General features: G+C 38.3%; 1 protein-coding gene across 21 annotated transcripts in view; it reads right to left on the bottom strand.

Annotated features, from left to right (window-relative positions):
* Positions 1 to 439: 439 nt before the first annotated feature.
* LIMCH1 (LIM and calponin homology domains 1) overlaps positions 440 to 24,290 on the bottom strand; it is a 349,916-nt gene continuing 326,065 nt past the window's right edge. For 7 of the 21 annotated variants that reach the window (XM_032274035.1, XM_032274037.1, XM_032274046.1 and 4 more), the window contains 9 exons: positions 23,524 to 23,604; positions 20,393 to 20,485; positions 19,430 to 19,534; positions 18,014 to 18,141; positions 16,008 to 16,129; positions 14,684 to 14,804; positions 10,412 to 10,520; positions 8,131 to 8,233; positions 440 to 3,323 (listed from right to left, as the gene is read on the bottom strand). In XM_032274035.1, the coding sequence (XP_032129926.1) occupies positions 3,298 to 3,323; positions 8,131 to 8,233; positions 10,412 to 10,520; positions 14,684 to 14,804; positions 16,008 to 16,129; positions 18,014 to 18,141; positions 19,430 to 19,534; positions 20,393 to 20,485; positions 23,524 to 23,604 (888 nt within the window). In that variant the 3' untranslated portion in view covers positions 440 to 3,297. Of the gene's footprint in view, positions 3,324 to 8,130; positions 8,234 to 10,411; positions 10,521 to 12,286; positions 12,374 to 14,683; positions 14,805 to 16,007; positions 16,130 to 18,013; positions 18,142 to 19,429; positions 19,535 to 20,392; positions 20,486 to 23,523; positions 23,605 to 24,290 lie in introns of all 21 variants that reach the window. The other 14 variants (XM_032274031.1, XM_032274033.1, XM_032274038.1 and 11 more) reach the window with 5 other exon arrangements.

Here is a 24,290-nt window from a genome sequence, read left to right as displayed (position 1 = left end):
GGAGGTTGAGGCTGCAGTGAGCCAAGATTGTGCCACTGCACTCCATTTGGGCTACAGAGTGAGACCCTGTCTCAAAAAAATAAAGTTTGCCTTGTTTTTCTCTAGGCAGTGCTGCAAGCTGACCATCATTTTGCTGTTTAAACAAGTTTCACTGGCATGTGCATAATCTCTCCTGGTTATTGTGTATCTCATCTCCAGAAGCTTAAACCCTTCCAAAGAAGGCAATTCCTCAGTGACCCCTAGAACCAACCAGTAAGTTTGGTTTGCCTTCAATAGTTGACCTCAACTATGCATCAATAGGTACATGCAAACATGCAGCATTGCCATCATCTGTCTATGTAACCCTGGACCAAAAGCTACAAGAGAAAGCTTGATTCTTTCTTCCCCATGTAAGAAAATCAACGGCCACCACTCCAAAAATAACTAATGGAATACAAAGTTGATTTGAGTATTTTATTTATAAATGTACATTTACTATAAAAGCTGTTGCATTTTAGACAACTTTTTGTTTTTATTTTTTACTGTTTCTCAGAGGCATTTTAGAATAAATACTTGAAAGTTAGTGTAACCGATATAGAACATTGGCCCACCCAGAGCAGTAATATCTTTTGGACGGACTCACATATGAGGTGGATCATTTCAGTTTGTTAAATCTTACACTGTGTATAGATAACTATAATATGTATTGCATTAATAACACTACATAGAAAGGAAATGTCAGGCAAGTTCGCTAGTGAAAAACAAAAAGTTACCCTTTTTTTTTTTATTAAAGAGTAGAGACTAGCTTTTGGAGTATGAGAAAAAAAATCAGATATACTTCCTCAGGAACAATAAATCACTCACTTGCCCCATCTGTTTTTTAAACAAACACATTTACATTATAGCTCAATGGAGCAGAGCGTTTTTGTTTTGTTTTTTTTTTCCCCTGGGATCTCAAAGATTATTTGAAAAGAAATAGATCATACTCATTATGCTGCATTGGAAAAAACAAGATCTAGTCTGCCTAAGCTGCCATGTAACAGGCTCCAAATGAAATATAAATCAAATATAAATAGGAACAGTTGGCAATTAGAATTTAGAAAATGTTGGAGATTATTCTGTGCTGGTGACTAGTGTTCATTATGGGAAAGCACATTTTGCAGTTGGAGAATGGGGCTTTATTTTTCTTGACTTGATTCTAGCTTCAATACATGTACAATGAGCCTCACTAAGAAATATGTATAAATGGATTTGTGAAACCAGAAGAGAATGTGCAATATTCATGTAATCCTTACATAATGGATGGAGTTGCACATGTAAAAAGTATTCTATAAAAATTGGTTATGAATGATCATATTGTACATGTTTTGTGCATTATTTGTGGTACTCTGCTAATATCATGCAAAGTGTAAACATCCACATTATCAAAACATTTAATAAAACATGCAGGTGGATAATCAAAATATTGGACTTAATCTGTACATTTTCAAAACTTTTTTCTTTTTAATTTTTTCCTCTTTTTTATTTTTATTTTTTTCCTGTAAAACAGCAAACACCTCCATGAGAAGTCCTGGAAACTTGGAAGTGACTTCATCTCTCTTCAATGTACTGCATCCATAATTTATCACTATGTGCAACAGCTTTGCATTTTCTAAGGCACAATTTTTAATGAAATGATGTGTAGATTTCAATCTAGTAACAGCTCATCCAAATGACAAATATGGTTGAAATCCCTCCAGTGGCTGAGGAAATTTCTGCACCTATATGGAACCCACATGCAAAGAACCCATCTAGCATGTAAATAAATAATCACTAGCCATACTCAGTAAGATACAGAAAAAATTATTGCTTACATAACAGAAAAAACATCTACTTGACCTCCTTTTATGACTACATTAATCTATTAGGAGTGTATCCATAGTCTACATTCACAAAATGTCATCTTGACTTATTTGCCATTGATTTAAGGCAGAATAAATAGTCCCCCTTTCCCCAATCTTCAAAACAAAAAACCAGCCTGGAGATCTACATTGTGATGCTTTCTAATAACTTGACTCCTTTCTTGGTCAGCTGAAACTCATCACACAGGGCAGAAAATAAACCAGCTTTCCCCAAGAGTTCCTCTCTCCACTTCTCCATGGGCAAGGTCTGGAGTTCTTGATAGTAAAAAAAGTGGTGGAGAATGGAGGAGAGTAGGTATTCATTGAAGTGGGCAGGGCACAATCTGTGCTGTAGGCTTTTGCTGATCATAGAACAGTGGCTGACTACATCGTACGCCACATGGACTCTATTAGGATGGAATTAATGCTTTTCTTTGGGCACCGGTGCTTCAGGCCCTCAAGGCGAACTTGCCAGCAAGGGTGAGCAGTGCTCACACCTAATGATGAACTTATCTCGATGCCTTATCTTCCATATGCCTCATGTTAAGTCTCTTATTGAAGGCTCCTAATCTAGTGCTTCGAGAGAAGCAGGCAACAGGGGCCTGCTGGCTGACATTGACTCTTTGGAAGATTAAACTTCCTCACAGATTTTGATAACTTTGGAAATGATGACTGAAGTGTTTCCCTCTGCTTTCTTCCTACCTTTGGGCAATGTCCCGGAGTGTAAATCTAGCTGATATTGCAAGGTTTTGCTTTATTTGATGAACCAGCCTATATTAATGACATAATTTCCAAGGTACACAAAATCTAATACTAACGGTGCAATAATTTATTGGTATAATTTCTACCTCAAAAGGTAAGTAACACAAATGTTTCAGGATTACAGTATATATTATCAAACTAGTGTCTTTGCACTAAAAACAAATTATAGCTCAGAGATAGAGCTTGCTGTGATGTTCAGTTTCTGAAATGCATTAAATTTATCCTTCGGTCTTAGAAGACTGTGTGTCTCAAATTGGCATGTCTTGCACTTTCTGCAGCTCAATTCTGTAAACATAAAGTGTTTAATTCCTAGAAATTCTAAAACAAAACAGGTTTATTGCATCATTTAGCTAATTCCCAAAGAAGAGAATAACACATTTTAAACCACAAGCCTGTCTGACCATGCTAAAACCTTTTTTTGAGCTATTCAGGATCATTACAACCCAATATTATTTTGTGTATACTGTGCAAATGCAAAAAAAAAAAAAATCCCAAAATGAAAAACAGGAAAAACACAAACACTGTGCTACCAAAGAACAGATACCACCTTTTAGAAGAGCCTTTCAGAAATTAGGGAAATACTGAGAAGCCCCTGAACTTGGGATTTGGTTAAGCAATCGTCAGGGGACACTCTCAATAAAGAAATGGTGCGTGATCCGGAAGCTTGAAAACCATGTCACAATGTTGTAGGCTGCCCGGCACCTGTGATTAAAACAAACAACAACAACAAAAAACAAGAGTGGTTAGGCAACATTTCTCGCTTCAGACATTTTAAAACCTCCCCAATAAGCAACTGCCTTTACCAAAGTCTCCTCTTCCTGGGGACGGGAAACTTGTCCCATCCTGGTACCTCAAGTGTGGTCCAAAGACAAACAGTATTGACATCACCTGGAGTTTGTTAGCAATGTGGACTCGAGCTGCATTCCAGACCCACATGACGCAGTGCCCAGGTGATCCAGTTTGAGCAAATGCTCTGGATTGCCCCTGAACCAAAGGATCTCCATCAAGTTTTCTACCTTGTCCTCTGGGGCAAATAAGCAAGAAAATAATCTTTTTTCTCTCAGCTTCCTAAGACTTTATTTCTCTAAGAATAAGTATATTGTAATACAGTAATTTGACATATGATCTAGAAATAGGATTGCTAGATTCAGCAAGTATAAATACAGAACACCCACTACAATATAATTTCAGCCAAACAACACAGAATTTTTTGGTATAAGCATATCCCATGTGACATTTGGGACATATTTATGGTAAATCCAGAGCATGCAATATCTGGGACATTCAAATACTTTAAAAATGTATTGTTTATGTGAAATTCAACTTTAACTTGGTTAAAAAAAATTGTACTAGGTATCTTATATTTTATCTGGCAATCCTATCTAGAAAGGACTGTTTGGGTTCCGTATTTTCTGCTGAAGCCTTCACAGGATTTCTCCTTTTTAGGCACTGCAGTTGTGATGAAGCAATTGCAACATTTGAAAAGACTCCAGGGAGTTTGCGTTAAATGCATTTCATGAGTGAGTGATGGAACAGAACACCATGTACAAAGACACAGTCATCCAACACCCAAACACAAATGGCACAAGTTAAACATGTGATGGCTTGATGCGTGACAGGTAATTTGTTTTGCACTTCCATTCCCATTTACATATGAACCTAAAAACTGTTTACATTGCTTTTAGGAATTGCATTTTAATATGCTGGTATGCTATTTTTCCCTTCAAGAGAAAAATTTCATTTAAATGTGACTAGTTACTTGGAGAAAATAGGATTATACATCCAAGTTTTATTATTCCACAAAATGAAATTATTTTGTTTCACTTAGAATGCCTATGATGTAAACCACCCTTCACATCTATCCATCTCCACTCTTCTCAATTTAAATCAAATTTTTAAAAAAGAAAGAAAAATGGTTTTTAGCCATTTTCCTCCCATTCTGACTCTTTTATTGCATCTTGGATAAATTTGGCCAATTTGAGCATATTTATACTTCTCAAGCCAAATTATGATCCCCTCTACCTATTCATTCCTAAAGTATATTTATTTCTTAGGACACCAGCAAAGAAATAACAGTATTCTCAGATGTGCTGGTCATTCTCTCTGTCACATGTTAACTTAATTAAAATTAGCCTAAAGATACTAATGTTATCTGGAAAAATGAATATGGGAGAAGAGTTAGGAAAATTTTGGAAAAAAAATATCCAATATTAAAACATATTATGAAGCTACAATAATTAAAAACATTCAGTAATGGAGAATAAATAGGTTAATAAAACATAATAAAATATCTAGAAATAGACCTAAATATATATGGGAACTTAGTTTATGAGAAAGCTGGCATTTCAAATTAGTGAGAAAAAGATGGATTATTCATTCAGTGATATTCATACAATTGGCTAATTGGAAAAAAAAATCAGGCCAGATATCTACCTCATTTTTTACCCCCAAATACAATCCTGATTATGACATATTTACATGTGAAGAAGAAAGAAAAAATTCTAGAATAAATCTCAGCTAAATGTATTTATATATTTGAAATAATGAGAGTTTTCCTAAGAAACCTATAATCCAAAAAGAAATATATATTTCTTTTATATGTATTAAATATATATCTATATTTAATTACATAAAATGAAAATCTTTTGTATGAAAATAAATCACAGAGTGGGAAAACCAATAACCACAATATGCGGCAAATATAACAAAGGGCAAATTTCCTGAATTTGCAAAGAACTCATACAAATAAGGTGCCAAATAGAAGAATGGGCAAAGGGATAGGGAAGTACTTTCCAGAAAGGGAAATATAAACAGTGAGTAAACATATGAAAAGATGTTCAAACTCCTAATTATGGAAATACAGATCAAAGCAATGAGGTTATTTTCCCCCACCTAGCAGAGTGGAAATTTTTAAGGTTTGATGATATCCAGAGCTGATACAGGCTTAGAGGAGAAAAAGGGGGGGTTTCTCATATATTTTGCAGGGAGAGTGCACTTTTCTGAATGATAATTAGACAAGATGTCTGAAAATTTAAAAAGCACATGCCTTTTAAGCCAGCTGTGTCACTGCTCACAATCTATCCTATGGAGATGTTTTGAAATATTCATCAAGACATATGCACAAGGATGTTCACTGGAGCATTTAAAAAATAATATTAAAAAATGGGAAACCACCAAAGTGTCCATTCACAGAATTAGTTTTAAGTTATAAGTCCACACACTGGGATTGTATGCAGCTATTTAAAAGTCATTAAAAAGAAAAGGAGAAAGAACATGTTGTATGAAAAAATTGCCAAGATATATCATTAAGTTCAAAATGACAGCAACAAAAACCAAGTACAGAACACCGTGACTATATGATCCTCACCTTTGTGAAATAGAAACCAACACAAATCCAGGTAGATACATTATACATATATGTGTCTCCATGTGTACATGTGTGCAAGTGTGTGGATACACATGAACAAACATATATTCTGCCCCTACCCCCAGAAATGATTAGAAATGGATTACAATGGAGATTTGCACTTATAATTTGGTGTCTTTCTGAACAATTCAATTCTTCTAACCTTATATCATCTATAAGTTTTATTTATTCATTGACTATCTATAGAAGTAGCTGGCAGAGAAACAATGGGCCTTTTTGTTTTCTTTTATATGTTAAATTCTCAAAAAAAAAATCCTGGTAAAACACTGCATTTAAAATATAAAATAAATAAAAATTCATTTTTTGTGGCCTACCTCCAAATCACTTTCTTATTTTTCAGCTCATTACAGGAACTCCAAAGTTTTGAAATTAAAAGCAGTTAATGCCCTTCATATTTGTACATTTAAGAGAAAGATACCTGGCCTTGAATTAAAGGGCTAACTTCCAAAACAAATGACAATGAATCACACAACCTGCTCAATTTAAAAAAATGTGGATGAAAAAGAGGTCACTGTCACCCAGAGGGAGGTTCAGGTTTGTTCTGTTGGCATCCTTGAAGCACTTTAAATTATGAAACAAACTCAGATCTACAGCACTTCTCAAATCTTTCTGAGCAATCCTTCAACCTAACAGTGCCCTCTTCTGGTTCCATAAATTACATTCAGCTGGTTCACTGAGGTTCACTGAGGCTGAGAAAAAGAATAATTTATAGAAGATGATAGAAAAAATCACATCGAAATCTGGGAGAAAAGAGTGTAGTTTTCCTTGTTAGCACATAAAAGCAAAAGTCCAGTTTAAAGAATATGTATATAATTATTACCTATTATACATGTATTATACATATTTGTGTGTATATATGGTATACTATTTATAAATTTAATATATAAAATCTATGCATAAAAATTAATATCATATATATCATACAAGATATAAATAGTCCAGTTTGATAGCAGCAGCTCTAAATTGGAACTGTTTTGATCTCAAGTCAAATATTTATTATAGACCTTAACTACTTGGGTTTGATTAAATTTTTATTTCCCATCATTTTATTAATAGGCATACATTTAACTCAATTTACTAAATCTACAGCTATAAAACAAATTACCTTCAATTTTTATTCTTAAAGTTTTCAATCTTGAAGAGATTTGAGATTCATGTAAAAAGACAGTAAAAATGTGACTTCACTTTGAGAAATAGTCATTCTTGAATTTCACACTCCCTATCTTCACTCCAATTTTTTTAAGAGTTTCTGACTGATAACTCTGCACTAAAAGGTCTTCCGCTGTCTAGGTGACCCACCAGAGGGACTGTACTCATGATGGAGAATGAGGAAACATTCCGAGGCAAGCCACTGGCCATTTCCAGATTTTCTAAACAGTGGCTAGGCAACAGCACCCCCTGGTGCCCCCCCAAACTAACATGAACCTTCCACAGTTGGAGGCCAGGATGCAAGACGGGAGATCAGGCTGCTCACTTGTTAAGGCAGCAAATACTTTGTTAAGTGCATATTATTCCTAAGGTATTGCAGAGATGGGAGCTGGGGAAGAATCCACAGAGAAGTAGAACCTATCATTGTTGTCTCTCAAGGAAGTTTCCATTCAGTTGGGAACACAACCATATAATGTGGTGAAACTTCTGAATGTAGGGAGTGTAGACACTGATGACTTGGTGCTCAATCTGATAAAGAGTGGAGCGCCACTCTCCACATTTAACCCTCCCCAAATGGTGTCACTCTTCAAAAGACATGCCTGATCAAGTGAATAGTGTTTGACAGACTTTATATCTCCTTTCTATCGCACCAAAATCTCTTTGGTGAGCTCAGGCAATGTTTCTACCTGCTGGTGTGCTGATGTACTTCAGGATAAAAACAGTTGGTCCACATAGTAGCAGTAACTTCTAGGAAGAAACGAGTGGTAAATAAAGGGATATTGCATTATCTTTTTTTAAAACCTAGATGTTAAGAAACCCTTCTCTCAGAAGAGTGTCAACAGCTGGGGAAAAATATTTGAATTCCTACATTGGGTCATATGAAAAACATGTGATTACACTTGATCATCATGAGGCATTCTCCCCAGTACTTACTTCTGGATCGCATGTAGCAATCATTACAGTTCAGAAGACCATTTCGAATCCTAACATCCGTCCCACTCACTGCATCTCCAAGCTGGCCTTTACAAATTCCACACTATGGGGTAAAATGAACAGACATTATAAGATGCATTAGCAATTGTTTCTTTATAATGTTTAGTTACTGTTGATATGAATAGCACAATAATCCCTTCTAGAACCGCCACATTTGGGGAGCTATTATGCGTAAGATGCTGCACCAGTGTCAACTTACAGCAAAAGAAAATATACAGTTAGCATTTTACCTTAATTCCTTGCATTTTATGGAGAAGGACACTGGTTCAGAGAGGTTTGTTGACTTGTCCCAAGGCTGTGAAGCTGGTAAGTGGTAGCAGGTTGACTCCAAAACCTGGCCTCTTAACTTCTATCACATACCATTTCTCAATCAAAATGGAAGAACCATTTTAAGCAAATTTAACCGTAGTAGCTTTAAGTAAACACATGGCCAACGAATTATCCATTGAAACTTGTCCGTCAATAATCTTTAAAGGCTTGCCAGCATTATTATTAAGTTCTACAGATCAAAATTTCTGGGAAATAGCTGTTCCATTGTGTATTTCCACATTAAAAGCGGTGATACTCAGAGCAACAAATCCTCTGGGATTTTCCACCAAGCTAACGCGAGTACAGAAGGGGACTGTAGGATATACTTGGATGTCTGTATAGAAGGGCAGTGGAAGTTGGTCTAGGTGCCAGCTTCTTGCAGGGGGACCAGGATCTAGTCCGTAATTCATCCTCTAAGATCACCTGGGACAGAGCAAGGCTTCATCCAAATTATGCTACAAGCTGCCACTACATTGCAAGAGTGGGGAATACATCCAAGAGGTAATGTACCTTAAAGTGTCAGGCCAGCTCCAGGAAGTAAATGATTAGAGAGAATAAAAGCCTTTAGAGTTAAGAAGGCAAGTCTCCTGACCCTTGAGAATCTGCAAAGAGCCCTTACCACCAAAGTTTCTGAGAACAGAATTCAGTGTTGAAACATATTATCTTGGCATAACTACAAACCTTAAAAAGCATATTCCTTGAGCCTCAAAACATCTCTAGACAATTTAGGACACACATTATCTACGTTAATTTTTACAATAACAGTACTTCTGCTTGCCCTTTGTGGAATGGTTCTCTATGGAAATAAAATAAGCTTTTGATAAATGAGATCTAAAATAAGTATCTATGTTGTGTTTTGCCTATGATAAATCTTGCTTTTAAGTGATTAGTGGTATTATTAAATTAGTAATTTGGGGCCAACTTCACTGACTTTCTCTTAGCTTATAGGCAAAGTGGGAGTTATTTTAAACCCAGGCAAATTTACTTTATAGCCAATGAAACTAACGACAATAAGAGAAAATTCAAGAAGGAAAAAGAAAGTATGTCAGTGTTACGCAGACCAAGAAATGACTCCTCCTCAGAGATAGAGGGTTCGCCTTCAAAAATTATATATTAATTTGAAATGTGTCTATGAGTGGAAAATAAAAACAGGATATGCTGATATAGTCCAGCTTATAAATTTCAGAATAAATCAGGTATAATTGGTTAGCTTACCTACTTATTACCAGGAATCTGGGACTAGAATCTAGGCCTCCTCATTTTCAGTTTATTCACCAATTCATTCACCTAAAAATATTATTGACACCTACTCTTCTAGGTAGAACAAGTGGTAACCAAGACAGACATGGTTCCTGCCCTTACGGAGTTTAAGTTTATTAGAGGAGATGATATTTAAATAATTCAATAATCAGTAATAAGGACCAAGAAAGGTTCTCTAAGGACCTATAACAAAGGCACCTTAGTCTGAGTGGGCAGGGCAGCTTTTTCTAGGAAGTGATATTTAATCTAAGATGACAGACATATTCATTCTGAGACCTACGATTTTCTAACTACTTAATTGACAGACGATTTTCCACTAGGTCAAAGACTAATACCCTTTCACGTTAAGTCATAAGAGTTTAGGAAACATATAAAGAACATATACTCCTGTGTTCTTTAGCAACAAAAACTGTTTTATAAGAACAAGTTGCACAAATCTGTTCTGCTTCTTCTAATCTGACATCCCAGAGGGATTTGTGATAGGAGACCTTCATTCTGAAGGATGAAATGCAACCACAAATCTCTACAGCCTAGACAGGGAGGCCTCATAGACAAATCCCTCCAGAATTTCCAAGAGGCATTTCTCAGCACGGAATGATGCCAAAAGACATCACGAAGTTGTGTGTGGAGAGAAGAGCAGTTAAGTGCGTACCCTGAAACACTGGATGTGAAAATAGAGATTGAGGGTCTCGATGATCATTGCAGCTCCTTTACCCAAAGGAAGCCCACAGGAGGAGCACAGCTTCTTTCCACTTATAGACCTAGGGTTAAAAATATATGTGACAATAAAAACTTCAGTTTAGAATACCTGGTCAAACACACAGACATGTAACCTCATGCAAAAATAAAAATATGAATTTAGAAAAAATATGGAATGCTTCAGATCAGCATGGCCACTGCGCAACAAAAATATGGATTTTTAAGATGCCTATATCATGAATGAAATGAGAATTATAGAATTGATAATGAATAAGAGATCAAACATTAGATATAAATGGCAAACAACTGCTAGACTAAATATATTGGGTCTCCACTGTGGTACTGAATCTGGTATGTGTGTTTATTTGTTTCAAGAAGTTTGTGTTGTAGTCTATTCAAATGCCTCAGAATGATTCAATATATTTATCATACTTTTTTATAAGTCCTAAAAGATAACTGAGTTTCGCTTTGCTGAGGTTTCAATGTTGCTTTTAAATTTCCCTTAAGTGGTTCGCTGGTCCACTACAGCATTTCTTTTTACTTATTAAGAAAACAACATTTTTGTTTGAAAATAATCGCCTGTGATACAGCAGACTAGGCAGAAGGCCCAGAGGGGTGAGATCTAATGTCTACTTTATCACCAAGTTCTCTGATTTTGTTTAATAAACTCACTTTGGGTTTCTCCTTCACATTTTAATATGAAGGGATTAGACCAGATTCTCTCTACAATTTCTACCAGTGCAAACATTCTGTGAATGAAGGCACTTGCCTTCTCTCTAAACTGTAAGCCTCTGGCGGGCAGGACTGCATCTACTTCCTCTCTGTACCCCTGAAAACTTCAGTACAGTGCTGCCAGCAATGGACTGGAACCAAATCAGCAGAACACCACTAGGTGAAAGGACACCATCAGCAACTCATCTGAAACTAGACATCTGTCCTTTGAAAGGCAGCTTTTATACAACTAAGATCACATAGCAATGATGCCTAATGTCTGAGAAACTCTTGGAATTAGACAAGGAATTAAATATGCACCATCAGCAACTCATCTGAAACTAGACATCTGTCCTCTGAAAGGCAGCTTTTATACAACTAAGATCACATAGCAATGATGCCTAATGTCTGAGAAACTCTTGGAATTAGAGAAGGAATTAAAAAATATGCAATATTATCTGAAAAACAGTAGGGTACAGAGGGACAGGAGAAACAGAAAGGAATAGAGTAGAAAAGAGGAAGTGTTGCCCCAATCAAATGCTATTTATTAGGATTTCCCTCTTATCCAGTAGTTAAATGAAATTTCTACATCAAAGAAAATATCTGAGCACTTAGTAATTTGTCTCTCTAGGGAATGGGAATTCAGGCAGCTTTTAAAAATATCATGGGGCCCAGTTAATGTCCAGAAGTCATCATTAGAGAGCTGGAGTAGGTTAGAAGGATGAAGTTTCGTTTATCAGCCTCCGCCTGGTTCTCTGTAAGAGCCAACAGCGGATCCTGCCTAGAAGGGCCGAGTCCTTTTGGAGGGAAGGCCGCCAGCTTTGGAGCCCGGTGATTGTCTGGTTGATTTTATTATTAGATTGGAGGTTCCACACAATGTAATTAAAGCCCTATGGCCGTAGTGGCACCAATGTCACAGGCCTGAATTTTTCTATTGCAGTTGATAAATCTGCAGGCAGATGGAGAATGTTCTCTTTCCTTCTGCCTCTCTGTGTGTGTCTAGGAAGAGATGAGGACAGATACATCCCTCAAAATCATTTGGCAAGCACTAATTCAGTTGAAATGATGCTTGGCAAGCTCAAGTCACAACAAAGCAGCCTCAGAAAGGCCTGCTGACCTCTTGTACCTGTTTGGTGACTGACCAGGAGGGGTGGGAGAACAGGGAGAGAAAGGCCCAGCCTGGAAGTTCTCTCGGGGACTTTTCCTGCAATATGGTAAAGGAGTCAAAAATTATGACAAGTAAAGAGAAGCCAAACTCCATTAAAGAAAAAAGACATTTTAGATTAAGGGAAAAAAAGAAGTTCGTGACAATCAAATCAAAGACTGCAGAGTTTCCTGGCAGTATTATTATTTTTTTTAATGAACAAAAATAGTAACAATGTCTAGCAAGAATTGTACATGCATTGTCTACATCAAACCAAAACCAAGTGGGCACGCTGGCATTGTTGAACAGAAAAGGCAGAATATTTTTATAATCTTTATTTTTAGTTAATTTCTTTTTAGCTAAAATTGCCGGGTTGTTTTTTGAGTTGCTCGCCAAACTGCTTTGGCATGCTAATTAGATATAAAAATGATGGAGCTGGGTGAGGTGGCTCACACTTGTAATCCCAGCACTTTGGGAGGCTGAGGCAGTCCGATCACAAGATCAGGGGTTCGAGACCAGCCTGACCAACATGGTGAAACCCGGTCTCTACTTAAAAATACAAAAATTAGCCGGGCTTGGTGGTACACACCTGTAATCCCAGCTACTTGGGAAGCTGAGGCAGGAGAATTGCTTGAACCCGGGAGGTGGAGGTTGCAGTGAGCTGAGAGCACGCCATTGCACTCCAGCCTGGGCAACAGAGTGAGACTCCGTCTCAAAAAAAAAAAAAAAAAAAAAAAAAGGAAAAAAATGATGGACACAGTGAAAGGGGAAAGATGAGGAGGGATATAGGGGAGATCTTCAAGGAGAGCCCAGAGATCAAGGACAGACCTTAAAGGAGCTATTTTCAGTGACTTCGCCTATCGACAAATTCATTACAGATGCGTGTGATGAAGGGTGATGTTCAAAACATGTCACAACTGATAGGTCGTGGGCATCAACAAGTCAGAATGACCCCCAGCTAGAAGCTACCAGAATGGTTGTACGTGAGCCCTGCCTGTAATTAAGCCATCAGTTTTGGATTCTTGCTTTTAAAAGTTAATATCATTTGTAAAGAAAAGGGGTAGAACATAGAAAAGAACAAGAGAAAGAAATCTACCAACACAGAAGTGAACAGAGTATGAGTCTACGTGTCTTCTGCTTTCAGCGCCACTCCCTGATCCCGCTTCCCACCCAAACCTCCCTCCCAAGGGAAAGCTGATCTTCTCCAAATATCACAATTTCATGTACCAATGCTTAAAAAAGAGATTAAACATCACTGCAATACTCAATAACAACAGTGATTATTTCCAGGTAATTTTAGCTTCTATGGGTTCTGAGTGTCATATAGACAAACAGAAATGATACTGGATTGACAGAAGAGAAACAGAGGAAATGGTTCAAATATTGCATTGAGAAAAAGGAAAATGTAACAAGAAAAATAAGGCAATGTTTTCTCTTATAAAACAAGTTATCATCATCACCTACACTTACTATTAGCCAGGCACAAAACCCTATGAGGTAGAGACTATTGTCATTCCCATTTTATAAATGAGGCAGAGAAAGAGTGAGTAATTTGCTTAATGTCCAATGTAGGCAAGTGGCCGAGTCAAAATCTGAATGTAGGTGGTCTGGCTCTAGGTAGAATGATTGGTTATAGTACCATAAGCGTTAACGTTTTAAAATTTTTGATTATAAGATCTCTGGCTCAAATATGATCTTACTGTGAAACTGAGAGTTCATTGTGAATTTCTCTACTACTTAATCAGTTAAATACTTTGGACAAGTTATTTAGCTTCCCTGAGCCTCAATTTCATCATCTGTAAAATGGCAGGAACAATCTCATATAAAGTTATTGGAAGGATTCAGTGAGTTAATGTATGAAAACAAGAGGAGAGAAAAATATATGTAAACTCTTCAACAGAGTGCCAATTACATTGAAATGGTTCAAACATGATAGAAACTATTATTGTCAAAACTACTTTCTTACAATATTAAAATACAGCCCAAGTAGTCACCTTATGGGAGAGCATAATGAGAGAATAAAATTTTTTTTTCCTTGAATGAAACTCTATCCACAGGCTCTGAGGCAACATAACTCAAATGAATTACAAACACAACAGGCCTGCACATCCTTTCCAAGGTTTAAATTTGTGGGCTAACAACATAACTTTGCCTGTCACAACTCAATCAATTCAGAGCACATATTTACTTGCCAGGAAGACTGTTCCAAACTTCCATTCATATTGACTGCCTTGTCAATGAGATTTAATGGAAAGAAAGCACAAACATGCTGCTGCCATCTTGCCATCTCACATTTTTCATTCTTCCCCCTTCTAAGTAAATACATTTCTCAAAAAAGGAATCCCACAGCCATCTTGTCTGGTTACTCACTTCCGTCTTTCACTGGGAGGCTCGATCTGATGGTTAATGCTTTTATCCAGTGGGAGGGTTTTTGGCTTCATGTCTTCTGCATTGTGCATTGCATTTGATACCTGCTGATTCTGGGATGGATCTGAGGCCAGTTAAAGAATATAAATGTAGTGCACAGTAAAATCACTTTACTTCCTAGTAAGTCGCATTTCTTTAGAAGTGCTAATGCCTGTTGAGATTTCATAGCAATTTCATCCAGGTCATGGGCACACGGTGGTTGGAGAGGCCACTTAAATTGCTGTACTGTGATTTAGTTCTGGCCACAAAGGAGGTCAGGAACCATGCCCTTTCTGCTGGCTGATTTCTGATGTCATAAACAGTACTTTAAAATACTGACTTCTTATACATGAAAGAAAGCAAATCTGGGCAGATGCAATTGTAACTTGGAACATAATTTCTAAAACACAGTGAACAGCCATTGCTTTCTCTGACCCATGGATCACACCAACTGTGGTGTGGTTTAACTCCATGCGGCACCTGAGTGGTATTCAGCTTGCAGGATATCTCTGTTTGGGAACACACACAAATCTATGCTTATGTATTATAATCAACCCAGGTAAATATATTTATAGACAACAGGCCAAAAAACTTAAGGTTAAATTCATTAATTCCACCATTAAAAATGTTTATTTGGTCAGCCAGATTTGCTTTGGCAATAAACACGTTTACTAGAGTCACTCTTTCATCCTCTCAGCTCACTCCTCCTCTTTATGTAATTCAATATTTGAAGTTTCATTCATAGATAAATGAATGATCCTGAAGACCCTTGGCATATAGAATTTGATCATTTTGGTGAGGAATACATTTGAATCTTCTCGTGGTGAACCAGGAATGTGGTGGGCCAGGAGCCACAGGTGCGGATGAGGGTGAAACGGCAATGGGAGCTGATGGAACCTTCCCAACATTCCAGCACCCAAATCTCACCCAGCTTTGGGAATTCCATTCCCCCACAAGCATTTAATTGGGGAAGATTATATACAAAGGTAGAAGTGTGAATTTGAGGAAGTCTCAGAATGTACTACTTATGAAGGTCAAAGGTTTTCCATAAAGTCAAAATTTTTTTTTAAGTGCTAATACCCTCTAGGTCTCACTGAGTCCCCAGCACGTTCCTATAGAGTCTGGGCACATGGTAGTGGGAGTTTATTCACTATACATTGGGCCTAAGCTAGAAGTCCAGGGCCCTTAGAGAGAAGCCTGCAGCCAGCAGAGATCATATCTTTCTGGACAATCTAGGGGTCTTACAACAATTTAAACATTGAACGAAACTGGCCTTCTCCATTCTTACCCTGAGCGAGCTGTGGGTTCGTCCCACAGTGTGGGGCCCCAGCCTCAGTATCCAGCTGATGGTCTTCATGGACTCCTTTCGATACAGGGTTCCCAGAATGAACCAAGGCCCTTTGAGTTAGGCTGTTAAAATAAAGAGGTACACTTCACAGCAGAGAAAAAAGTAACTGAATCCAACTTATTGGTCCTATAACTTAAAGGATGGAAGTACCAATTACAATATAAAAAAAGAGATGAGACTGTTTATTCTATTTTAAAATAGATTGAAAATGATAAAGTAACCCAAATTTCTATCATCCATCCATTTAACAAGCTCAACAAACTATCATTTCTGATGTCTCCTCTGTCCACAAAGGTCTTTGTTCTAATAATTTCAAGGAATGCCAGAGCTAACTAGAATCCCCTGATGTTTACAAGAGAGGACTTATTGCAAAAATCATTTGGCCACATGGAACCTTTGAAGACCATGGTAACTCACTAGCCTTTTGGTGGCATCTCTGTGCAAAGAATGAAGAGATGAAGTAGATAAAAGTTTTTCTGGTGACAACAGGCACAGTCTGGAGAACTAGCTAAAATTCATGTAAAATGCCTGTCTGTAGATATGGCAAAAATTCATGTAAACAGCTTATCAGCATCATTCAGCTCTTCCTGATTAGTGGTTTTCATTGCATAAAACTGGAAAGTCCCTTTAAAGAATGTAAACTGAAAAGTCATCCAAGGGCTCTGCAGTTGCTGGACATAGCCCTGAGCACCTGTAGCTGACAATTTAACCAGTCTTCTAGCTGATGAGCATAGGAGAATTCTCAGAGCAAAACCCCACCAGGAGAGCTCTGTTCCCAGCCCATCTTTCAAGTTGGCCAGTCTTTGAAAATGACACTTAGCCTTTCATGTCTTCAGATCCCTCTGGGATGCTGTGTGTGTGCACAGGCAGGTACTCTTGCCAATACCTACCTGGTATCTCAGACTCCTAGAGGCAAACATCTTTCTCATGAAGAACTGTTAGTGGCAGAGCACTGCCAGCTTCTTGGGCTTTCTGTGGGTCCCTTCTAGGTAAGGGATGGGATGGGGTGGCATCAATAAGCCCATTACAACCCACAGCCATAGCCAGAGTCTGCTCCAGTCTGAGCTCATTTTGAGTGCTCCAGGGGTCTCTAGCTGTCCTTTTCTGATCTCCCATGGAACACAGTAGTGCCCAGGGGTGGGGTGACTACCCACAACCAGTTGATTAGTTGGTTATCCTTTATAGTATCACCAGGGTAAACATGGTTTCTAACAGCTCAGGAGATAATAATGGCCAAGTGCAGGTCCACAGTGAAACCACAGTGGTGGGACCCCAGGGTCATTTTCAATTTCTATCGCTCCAGACACATTCATCATTTCAAGTGAGTAATATCTAGGTTTGGGGCTTTGAATTGACAACATACTCCTTTGATGACCAGTACTGTCCCCTTTTGTTTAAAAGAGAGTTTGTCTATTTTAAAATAAGGCTATTTAGGCCGGGCATGGTGGCTCATGCCTGTAATCCCAGCACTTTGGGAGGCGGAGTCAAGTGGACCACCTGAGGTAATGAGTTCAGGACCAGTCTGATCAACATGGTGAAATCCCGTCTCTACTAAAAATACAAAAATTAGCTGGGCATGATGGTACACGCCTGTAGTCCCAGCTACTCAGCAGGCTGAGGCAGGAGACTCACTTGAACCTGGGTGGTGGCAGCTGCAGTGAGCCAAGGTCATGCCATTGCACTCCAGCCTGGATGACAGAGTAAGACTCCATCTCAGGAAAAAAAAAAAAAAAAGGAGAAAAAAAAGAAGGCTATTTATATTCAAGAGCATAACGACACTGATTTTAGAACTATTACAATATGTCCAAGCAATATGTAATGTGTCACTGGAACATTCATTTCAAAGCTGAATATAATTTGCATCAGCAATGGGTACCCTTCCTGGGAGTGCATGAGCAGAGCCCAGCTTTGTACATTTTCATGGACGGCCTGAGCTGGGCTCATACCTGCCCTTCTCCTCCAGTTGATCACTTTCCCTAGTCTTCAGCAATAAGTCATTGACGTCTCCCTGGAATGACTTCTTCCATCTTCTGTCTTGTTTTTCATCTTGACAGTTTTCCAGATCTATCTTAGTCTAAGGAGAAAAGGATAATCTTAAGTATACATTTTAAACACATTGTATAACACTTATCTCTGGCCAGGGATATCGGGAAGTCTTTTTCAATCATATTGCCTATAATTTAAAGAGCAGTTGTCCAAATTAACTGAATAGCAACTGATTTCCAACTATTTGGAATAAATGTATAATCTGAATCTCTTTTGAAAGTTATCACAAAAGGGAATTGATTAGAAAATCCCTCTTTCAAAATAAAACAGTCATACGGCTGCTCATTTCAGGACAAATGGTTTTCTGGCATCCACATCCACAGATTATTTTCTTTTATGTGAATTATGGACTATCCAGGTCTTGATACAACTTCTGCCTTGTACTTCCATCTTCTATGACCTTATTTGGGGGATGTGGAGGCAGATAAGACCCTTAGGCTCTCTCTGGCCTTCAAAGACAACGCGTAAATTTCCTGTGATTTTTGTTTGTCTGTTTTTAGTACTGCCCTAAATAAGTTCATTTTATTTATTTATTTAGGGTTTTTTTGTTTGTTTTTTGTTTTGTTTTTAAGTTTCAGGGTATATATGCAGGATATGCAGGTTTGTAGATAAACATGCACAATGGTGGTTTGTTGCATCCACCCATCACCTAAATGTTAAGCCCAGCATGTACTGGCTAGTTTTGTTTTATTTTTTTTTCCTTTAGAGACAGGGTCTTGTTCTCTCAGCCAGGCTGGAGTACAGTGGTACAATGGCAAGATCATGATCACTGCAGCCTTTACTTCCTGGACTCAAGGGATCCTTCTGCCTCAGCCTCCCAGGTAGCTGGGACTATACGTCTTGTGGAATGTGGGGGGTTAGAAGCAATTTTCACGGACGCTGGTGGAGAACGTATTACTGACATCTCTGCTGCTGCCAAACAATGGAAAGGAATGTATGGTATGGCAGAAGGGAATAAATGTCTATTGAATGAATGAATGATCTGGGAACTGGGCTATGAGAAGAATATTCCAGAACATGACTTCACTAATTGAGATCTTGCCAGCCAGGTGTGGAGGGACTTTGGCTGCCAGCCTAGTGCGATAGATCTTTCTGGGGTAATGACTTTACCGCTCCCCAGGAAATGACTCTAGAGTTTGGCTGCAGCAGCGATGGAACAATGGGGTACAACGGCCACATAGTAGCGACGTGATTCTAGGGGACTAGCTAGTGTTGGATTTACACTATTGAGTCTGGTGGGTGACCCTGGTCTTGAGGTTTTGTACTTCTATTTAGGTTTATTTATTTTACAAATTGCTTTTAATCTGTGGTCTCACCATTGCCCCACTGCCTTCAGTCATGGAGGAGGAGGTAGACAGCTGGTCAGCGGAACTTGAAGAAATAGTAAAGGGAACCACAGTGTCTTCAATTATCTTACGCTCCTAAGGGCAAGGACAGAAATTGACGAAAGGGGGAAAAATAAAAATCGCATTTGTCAAGAGAAAAATGTCATTAAGGCATTTAGAAAAAAATCAGAATATGTGCAAACAAGCAGTGCATTTTAAAAAGTCTGATTTTCCAAAAGCATGCAAATCATATAATACTCTCCATAGGCAATAATTTAGAAATTAACATTTAATTTTGAAAAACAAAGTCTTTGCAAATTAATTAGTTAGAGTGATGCAAGAAGCCCAATTAGAAATGCTATTAAGGATCTGATTATGCACAAAAAGTATTGTTGGATATAAAATTCACAACAATATTAATTATGAACAAATTGTAGATAATATGCATAAAATGCAGCCTGCTTTAAATTGTCTAACGTGTTCTGGCTTATTCATTTAAAAAACAAAATGAACCTAAACAAAATTCTCTTCTCCTCCAAATCTCTTTAGTGCTCTATAGTAAATGCATTCATTCAGCCTTAGTATCAAAATTATCATCATAAAATTAATTCACTAGTAGCAAACAACAAACAAATACACAAATGGATGCAACTGATTCTTTCATGTCACCTCTCTAAGATCAATCAAGAATCTGACTCACAAACTAGAGAACAGATGTAATTCTACCATCTCCCTTGACTGTGACTCAACACACCCTTACCACAAACTGTATTTGCAGGGAATTGTGGTCTTTTAGAACCTACATGACATGACTATTTTAAAGAGGTTGATAGGATTCTGCTGTCAGTAAACAGCCACAGCCACATGCATCTGCGTGCCACAGACACAGAGAGTGTTGCTAAACTTTGAGGAATTGGGACGACAAGGTCAAATTCCTCCTTGGGAATTTCCTACCTCCTCATAGTATCTGCGTTCTTCCTCTTCCACCTCCTTTTGGGCCTTTTCCCACTCTTCTTTCAGCTTGTCCTGCTCCTTCTGGTATCTCTCCTGTTACAGAATTTCCATAGATTGTTCTGAACTGACCACTGCATACATCACTGGAAATTACCCCCACTAAACCACCATGTACAACACGTTGCAAGATTTTCTTCTTCTTCCAAGCATTCTGAATCTGATTGATTGATGCAATAAAAAGAGCATACTGTTTTGTAGCATTCAAATATTTTGGGAACATAAAAATCCAACGGACAGCAGTTTTTCTGCGGCTCATGTTTTATAGAATTGTTTCTTAGATATATGAGTAGATATTCGCTTACAGAAAGAGAAAAGACGGAAAGGTGGAAAGCCTCTAAAATCCTCCTTCACTCAGGTTTTGTTCCAGGTGAGCTAAACCAATAGTTTGGTTTTATTGGGCCCTTTAGAGATGAGTTTTACCATTCCACTAATAGAAATGCATTTCGGAGAAGAATGTGATAAAAGATGAAAAACGTTGAAGGTTTATAAGACAGACAATACATAAAGGTCCACAGTGGACATGATGATAATTAGCTGAGTAGCTGAATTACACTTTGCTTGTAACTGTTCTACCAAAACAGAGTCTTCCTAGCTTTAAGTAACTTCTAAATTAAGAGTAGTTTTAAAACAGTCCATTAGGGTACTTCAGAACCACCGTTTTTGTTTTCAGAAATAATGCAGCACAAGTCACCATTTCTGGGAGGAAAAAAGAACATACTATGAATAAAACTGGTGTTCAAATTGTGACTGGAGTCCTTGACAGCTGATTAGAAGAAATGAATAAATGGGGATTGAAATTAATGCATAAAATGAGAAGTGACACTCCTGATGCCTTGGGAATGGCTTCCTGACATGACGGAGACAAAGGAACCATTGATGTGCAGTACACACATTCAAATATTTTAGGCTGATTATTGTCAATCCTCTCTTCAAGTCTGAAACAAATCTGCTTCTGTCTTCATGGGGAAGGCACTGAGATTTCCTCCAGGCATCACCTGTTTTGTCGGTACCTTAGGAGCAGAAGGACCTTCTTGGTGTTCTCTGGAGGCTGGTATTCTTATTAACTCAAAGAAAATCATTGTTGATCAACCTATGGCATGCTCTTTATCACCAGGTAAAAATTTGTTATGCAAATCAAATACTGTAAAGTTTTAGAGAGGGACTTCAGGGGCTTTTTAGAATAGAGGAAGAGACCTTAAAACTACATAAAAGCTTCTTAGGCTTCTTGGTCTAGGAGCTGGCATCACATGTTACCCTCCCCAAGAGGATGAACTGATGATGCAGAGAATGAAAGGTGCAGTATTTCTCTCTCCTCTCTCCCTCGCCCTCTCCTACAAACACCTTGGCCCACAACCCATGATGCCATACCAGGCAACAAGTTGGAGACACAGGAGCAATACAAAGGCCGGGTGCCTGCATCTGTTACCAGGGTCACTCCTTGGTACATAATAGAGCATCACAGTGGGGAGTACATTTGCCTGACTTCACAGTGTGGGAATCTGACTCTTGGCTGTTCATCATTTACCTGAGGAATGAGCACCTACTCTCCCAGAGATGAGCAGATGGGCAGGGCTGCACTGAGGTTTCCCAATGGACCTCAAATCCCAGTAGCCCTGAGACTTTGATGAATCGGGTTCCTACTAACAGTTTGGTATTGAAGGCTTACCCTTCTGGCAAGTTCCAAAATGCCAAACATAACAGGCAGAGTCCAAACCACACTACCATCTACTACTCACCCTCTACCACCTCACCCCTGGGAATTAAGCCAAAAGGATTAGAACAAAAAAGATAAAAGAAAGAAAGAAAAAGTAAGTAAAATAAACTTGCATTAAGCATTGCTTTCTATAAGCAGCAGAAAGCCATAAAAATTAATGAGATTTAGCATTATTTTCATTTATTGACTGACTGTAATATCAGTACCAGTAGGAATGTAGTGGAAGGAGCATGAGTTTTAAAGTCATCCAGACTTGGATTTGAATCTGGGCTTGACACCTGTTAGTTGTGTAACCCTGGACAATTAATTTAACTTTGGTGAGCTTTACTTTCCTCAATAGCAAACAAGGGCTAATAAGACATATTTTGAAGTGCTGTTTGAGGATTAAATGAGGTAAAAATGTCAAGCACTAACCACAGTTCCTGGCATATCCCAGGTACTCAATCTGGGTTAGTTCTTCAGGTTGCTAGGTTACCTTCTGAAACCCTGTTAATCCATAAAGCTGGCATGAAGTAGGAGTGTGATCAACTTACTACCAGAATTTTTCTAGAATTGATAATCAGCAGCTTTTTACAAAGGTAGAACAAACGTTTCTTTTTCTTTTCTTTCTTTTTTTTTTTCTTTTTCTTTTTGAGACAGCCTCACTCTGTTGTCTAGGATGGAGTGCAATGGTGGGATCTCAGCTCACTGCATCGTCTGCCTCCTGGGTTCAAGCAATTCTCCTGTCTCAGCCTTCTGAGTAGCAGGAATTACAGGTGTGCACCACCACACCTGGCTAATTTTTGTATTTTTGGTAGAGATGGGCTTTCGTCATGTTGGCCAGGCTGGTCTCCAACTCCTGACCTCAGGTGATCCACTCACATCGGCTTCCCAAAGTGCTGGGATTACAATCATGAGCCACTGTGCTCAGCTCTCAAAGGTAGAGCAAACATTTTTATTTATGAAACTAGACTGAGGCTAAATTTTATTTCATGTGTATGCCAGCAGAGAGCTTTTAGATAATTCATTCCCACTACTACTTGGACTGGAAATTGATTTGACAACTAAGGAGGCGATGAATGGGTAGACTGGCCCTTAACCAATTTGGAGGGTTTTTTGGTTAAGCATTAATACAAATGGTTTTTCATCATGTTTATTACTGCAGTCTTTGGCAGGAAGAATGAGACACAGGGTACTCTGTTACATGGACACAAAATGAACTGACTTGAGACTCACTAACTTCTGAGAAAAACTCGATTCCATTCATTTCCTGTGCTAAAAGTCTACTTAATGCAATGCAAAGTACAAGAGGAAAAAAGGAAACAGCAAAGAAAAAAAAAAAAAAAAAAAAAAAAAAAAGCAGCAAACCCAGTCCTACCTGGAGCAAACGTTCCTGTTCCTGTTGCCACTTTTCCTGTCGCCTGCGCTCCTCTTCTGGGTCCCATGCCCAGAACTTAAACTGCTCAGAAAAATAAAACCATGATGAGAATTGTGCCATGTCCTCAAGGGACAGGCCAGGTCAAGAGAAGACAATTGGCTTCTGGCCTGGCACCCAGATTGACACACAGAAGCAGAAGGCTTCACCTATCTAAACATCCTGTTTGGTGGCAGAAACCATTTTTTAATCTTAGTCCTTCTTTGGTTTACTTCCAAGATGCTGATATGATTCTGTGAATCTTTTTGGAGCTAATAAAAACACAAAGTAATTAGCCACTGGCATTGGAAGGCTTTGCTTCACTCTCTTAGAAGTGATTTCTCTGAAATGCATTCATGCTTCTGAGCCTGAGGTGCTCATTCTGCATACTGATCCTGGGTCTAAGCAAACAAGACCGGTTATTTTAGCAGAAATGTATTTTGTAAGAAGTGGTATTTCCCACACTATGAAACGAATCTTTTATACTGCTGTTGCATTTCCACACCAGCTTTCCCTATAGTGGGTTATCTAACTCACCAATGGTCACCAGTACCACCTAAGATCCAGGCAAACAGATCACTTGGGGCCCACAAGACACAAGCACTCAAGCCCAAGGACTTATTTCCTTTTTGAATTAATAAAAGGTTTTTGCAAGTTTGGGAACCAAGTAAATAATGAGGAATAATGGAGAAAAATGCATGAACCAAAGCAGGTGTCCAGGCCACAGAAGA

This window comes from Sapajus apella, unplaced genomic scaffold (assembly GCF_009761245.1).
Source record: "Sapajus apella isolate SASKATOON/1434 unplaced genomic scaffold, GSC_monkey_1.0 scaffold5, whole genome shotgun sequence".
In the NCBI taxonomy this organism is placed as follows: Eukaryota; Metazoa; Chordata; class Mammalia; order Primates; family Cebidae; genus Sapajus; species Sapajus apella.
The sequence above is the reverse complement of the archived record's forward strand: the minus strand, read 5'-3'. Positions and strand labels throughout refer to the sequence as shown.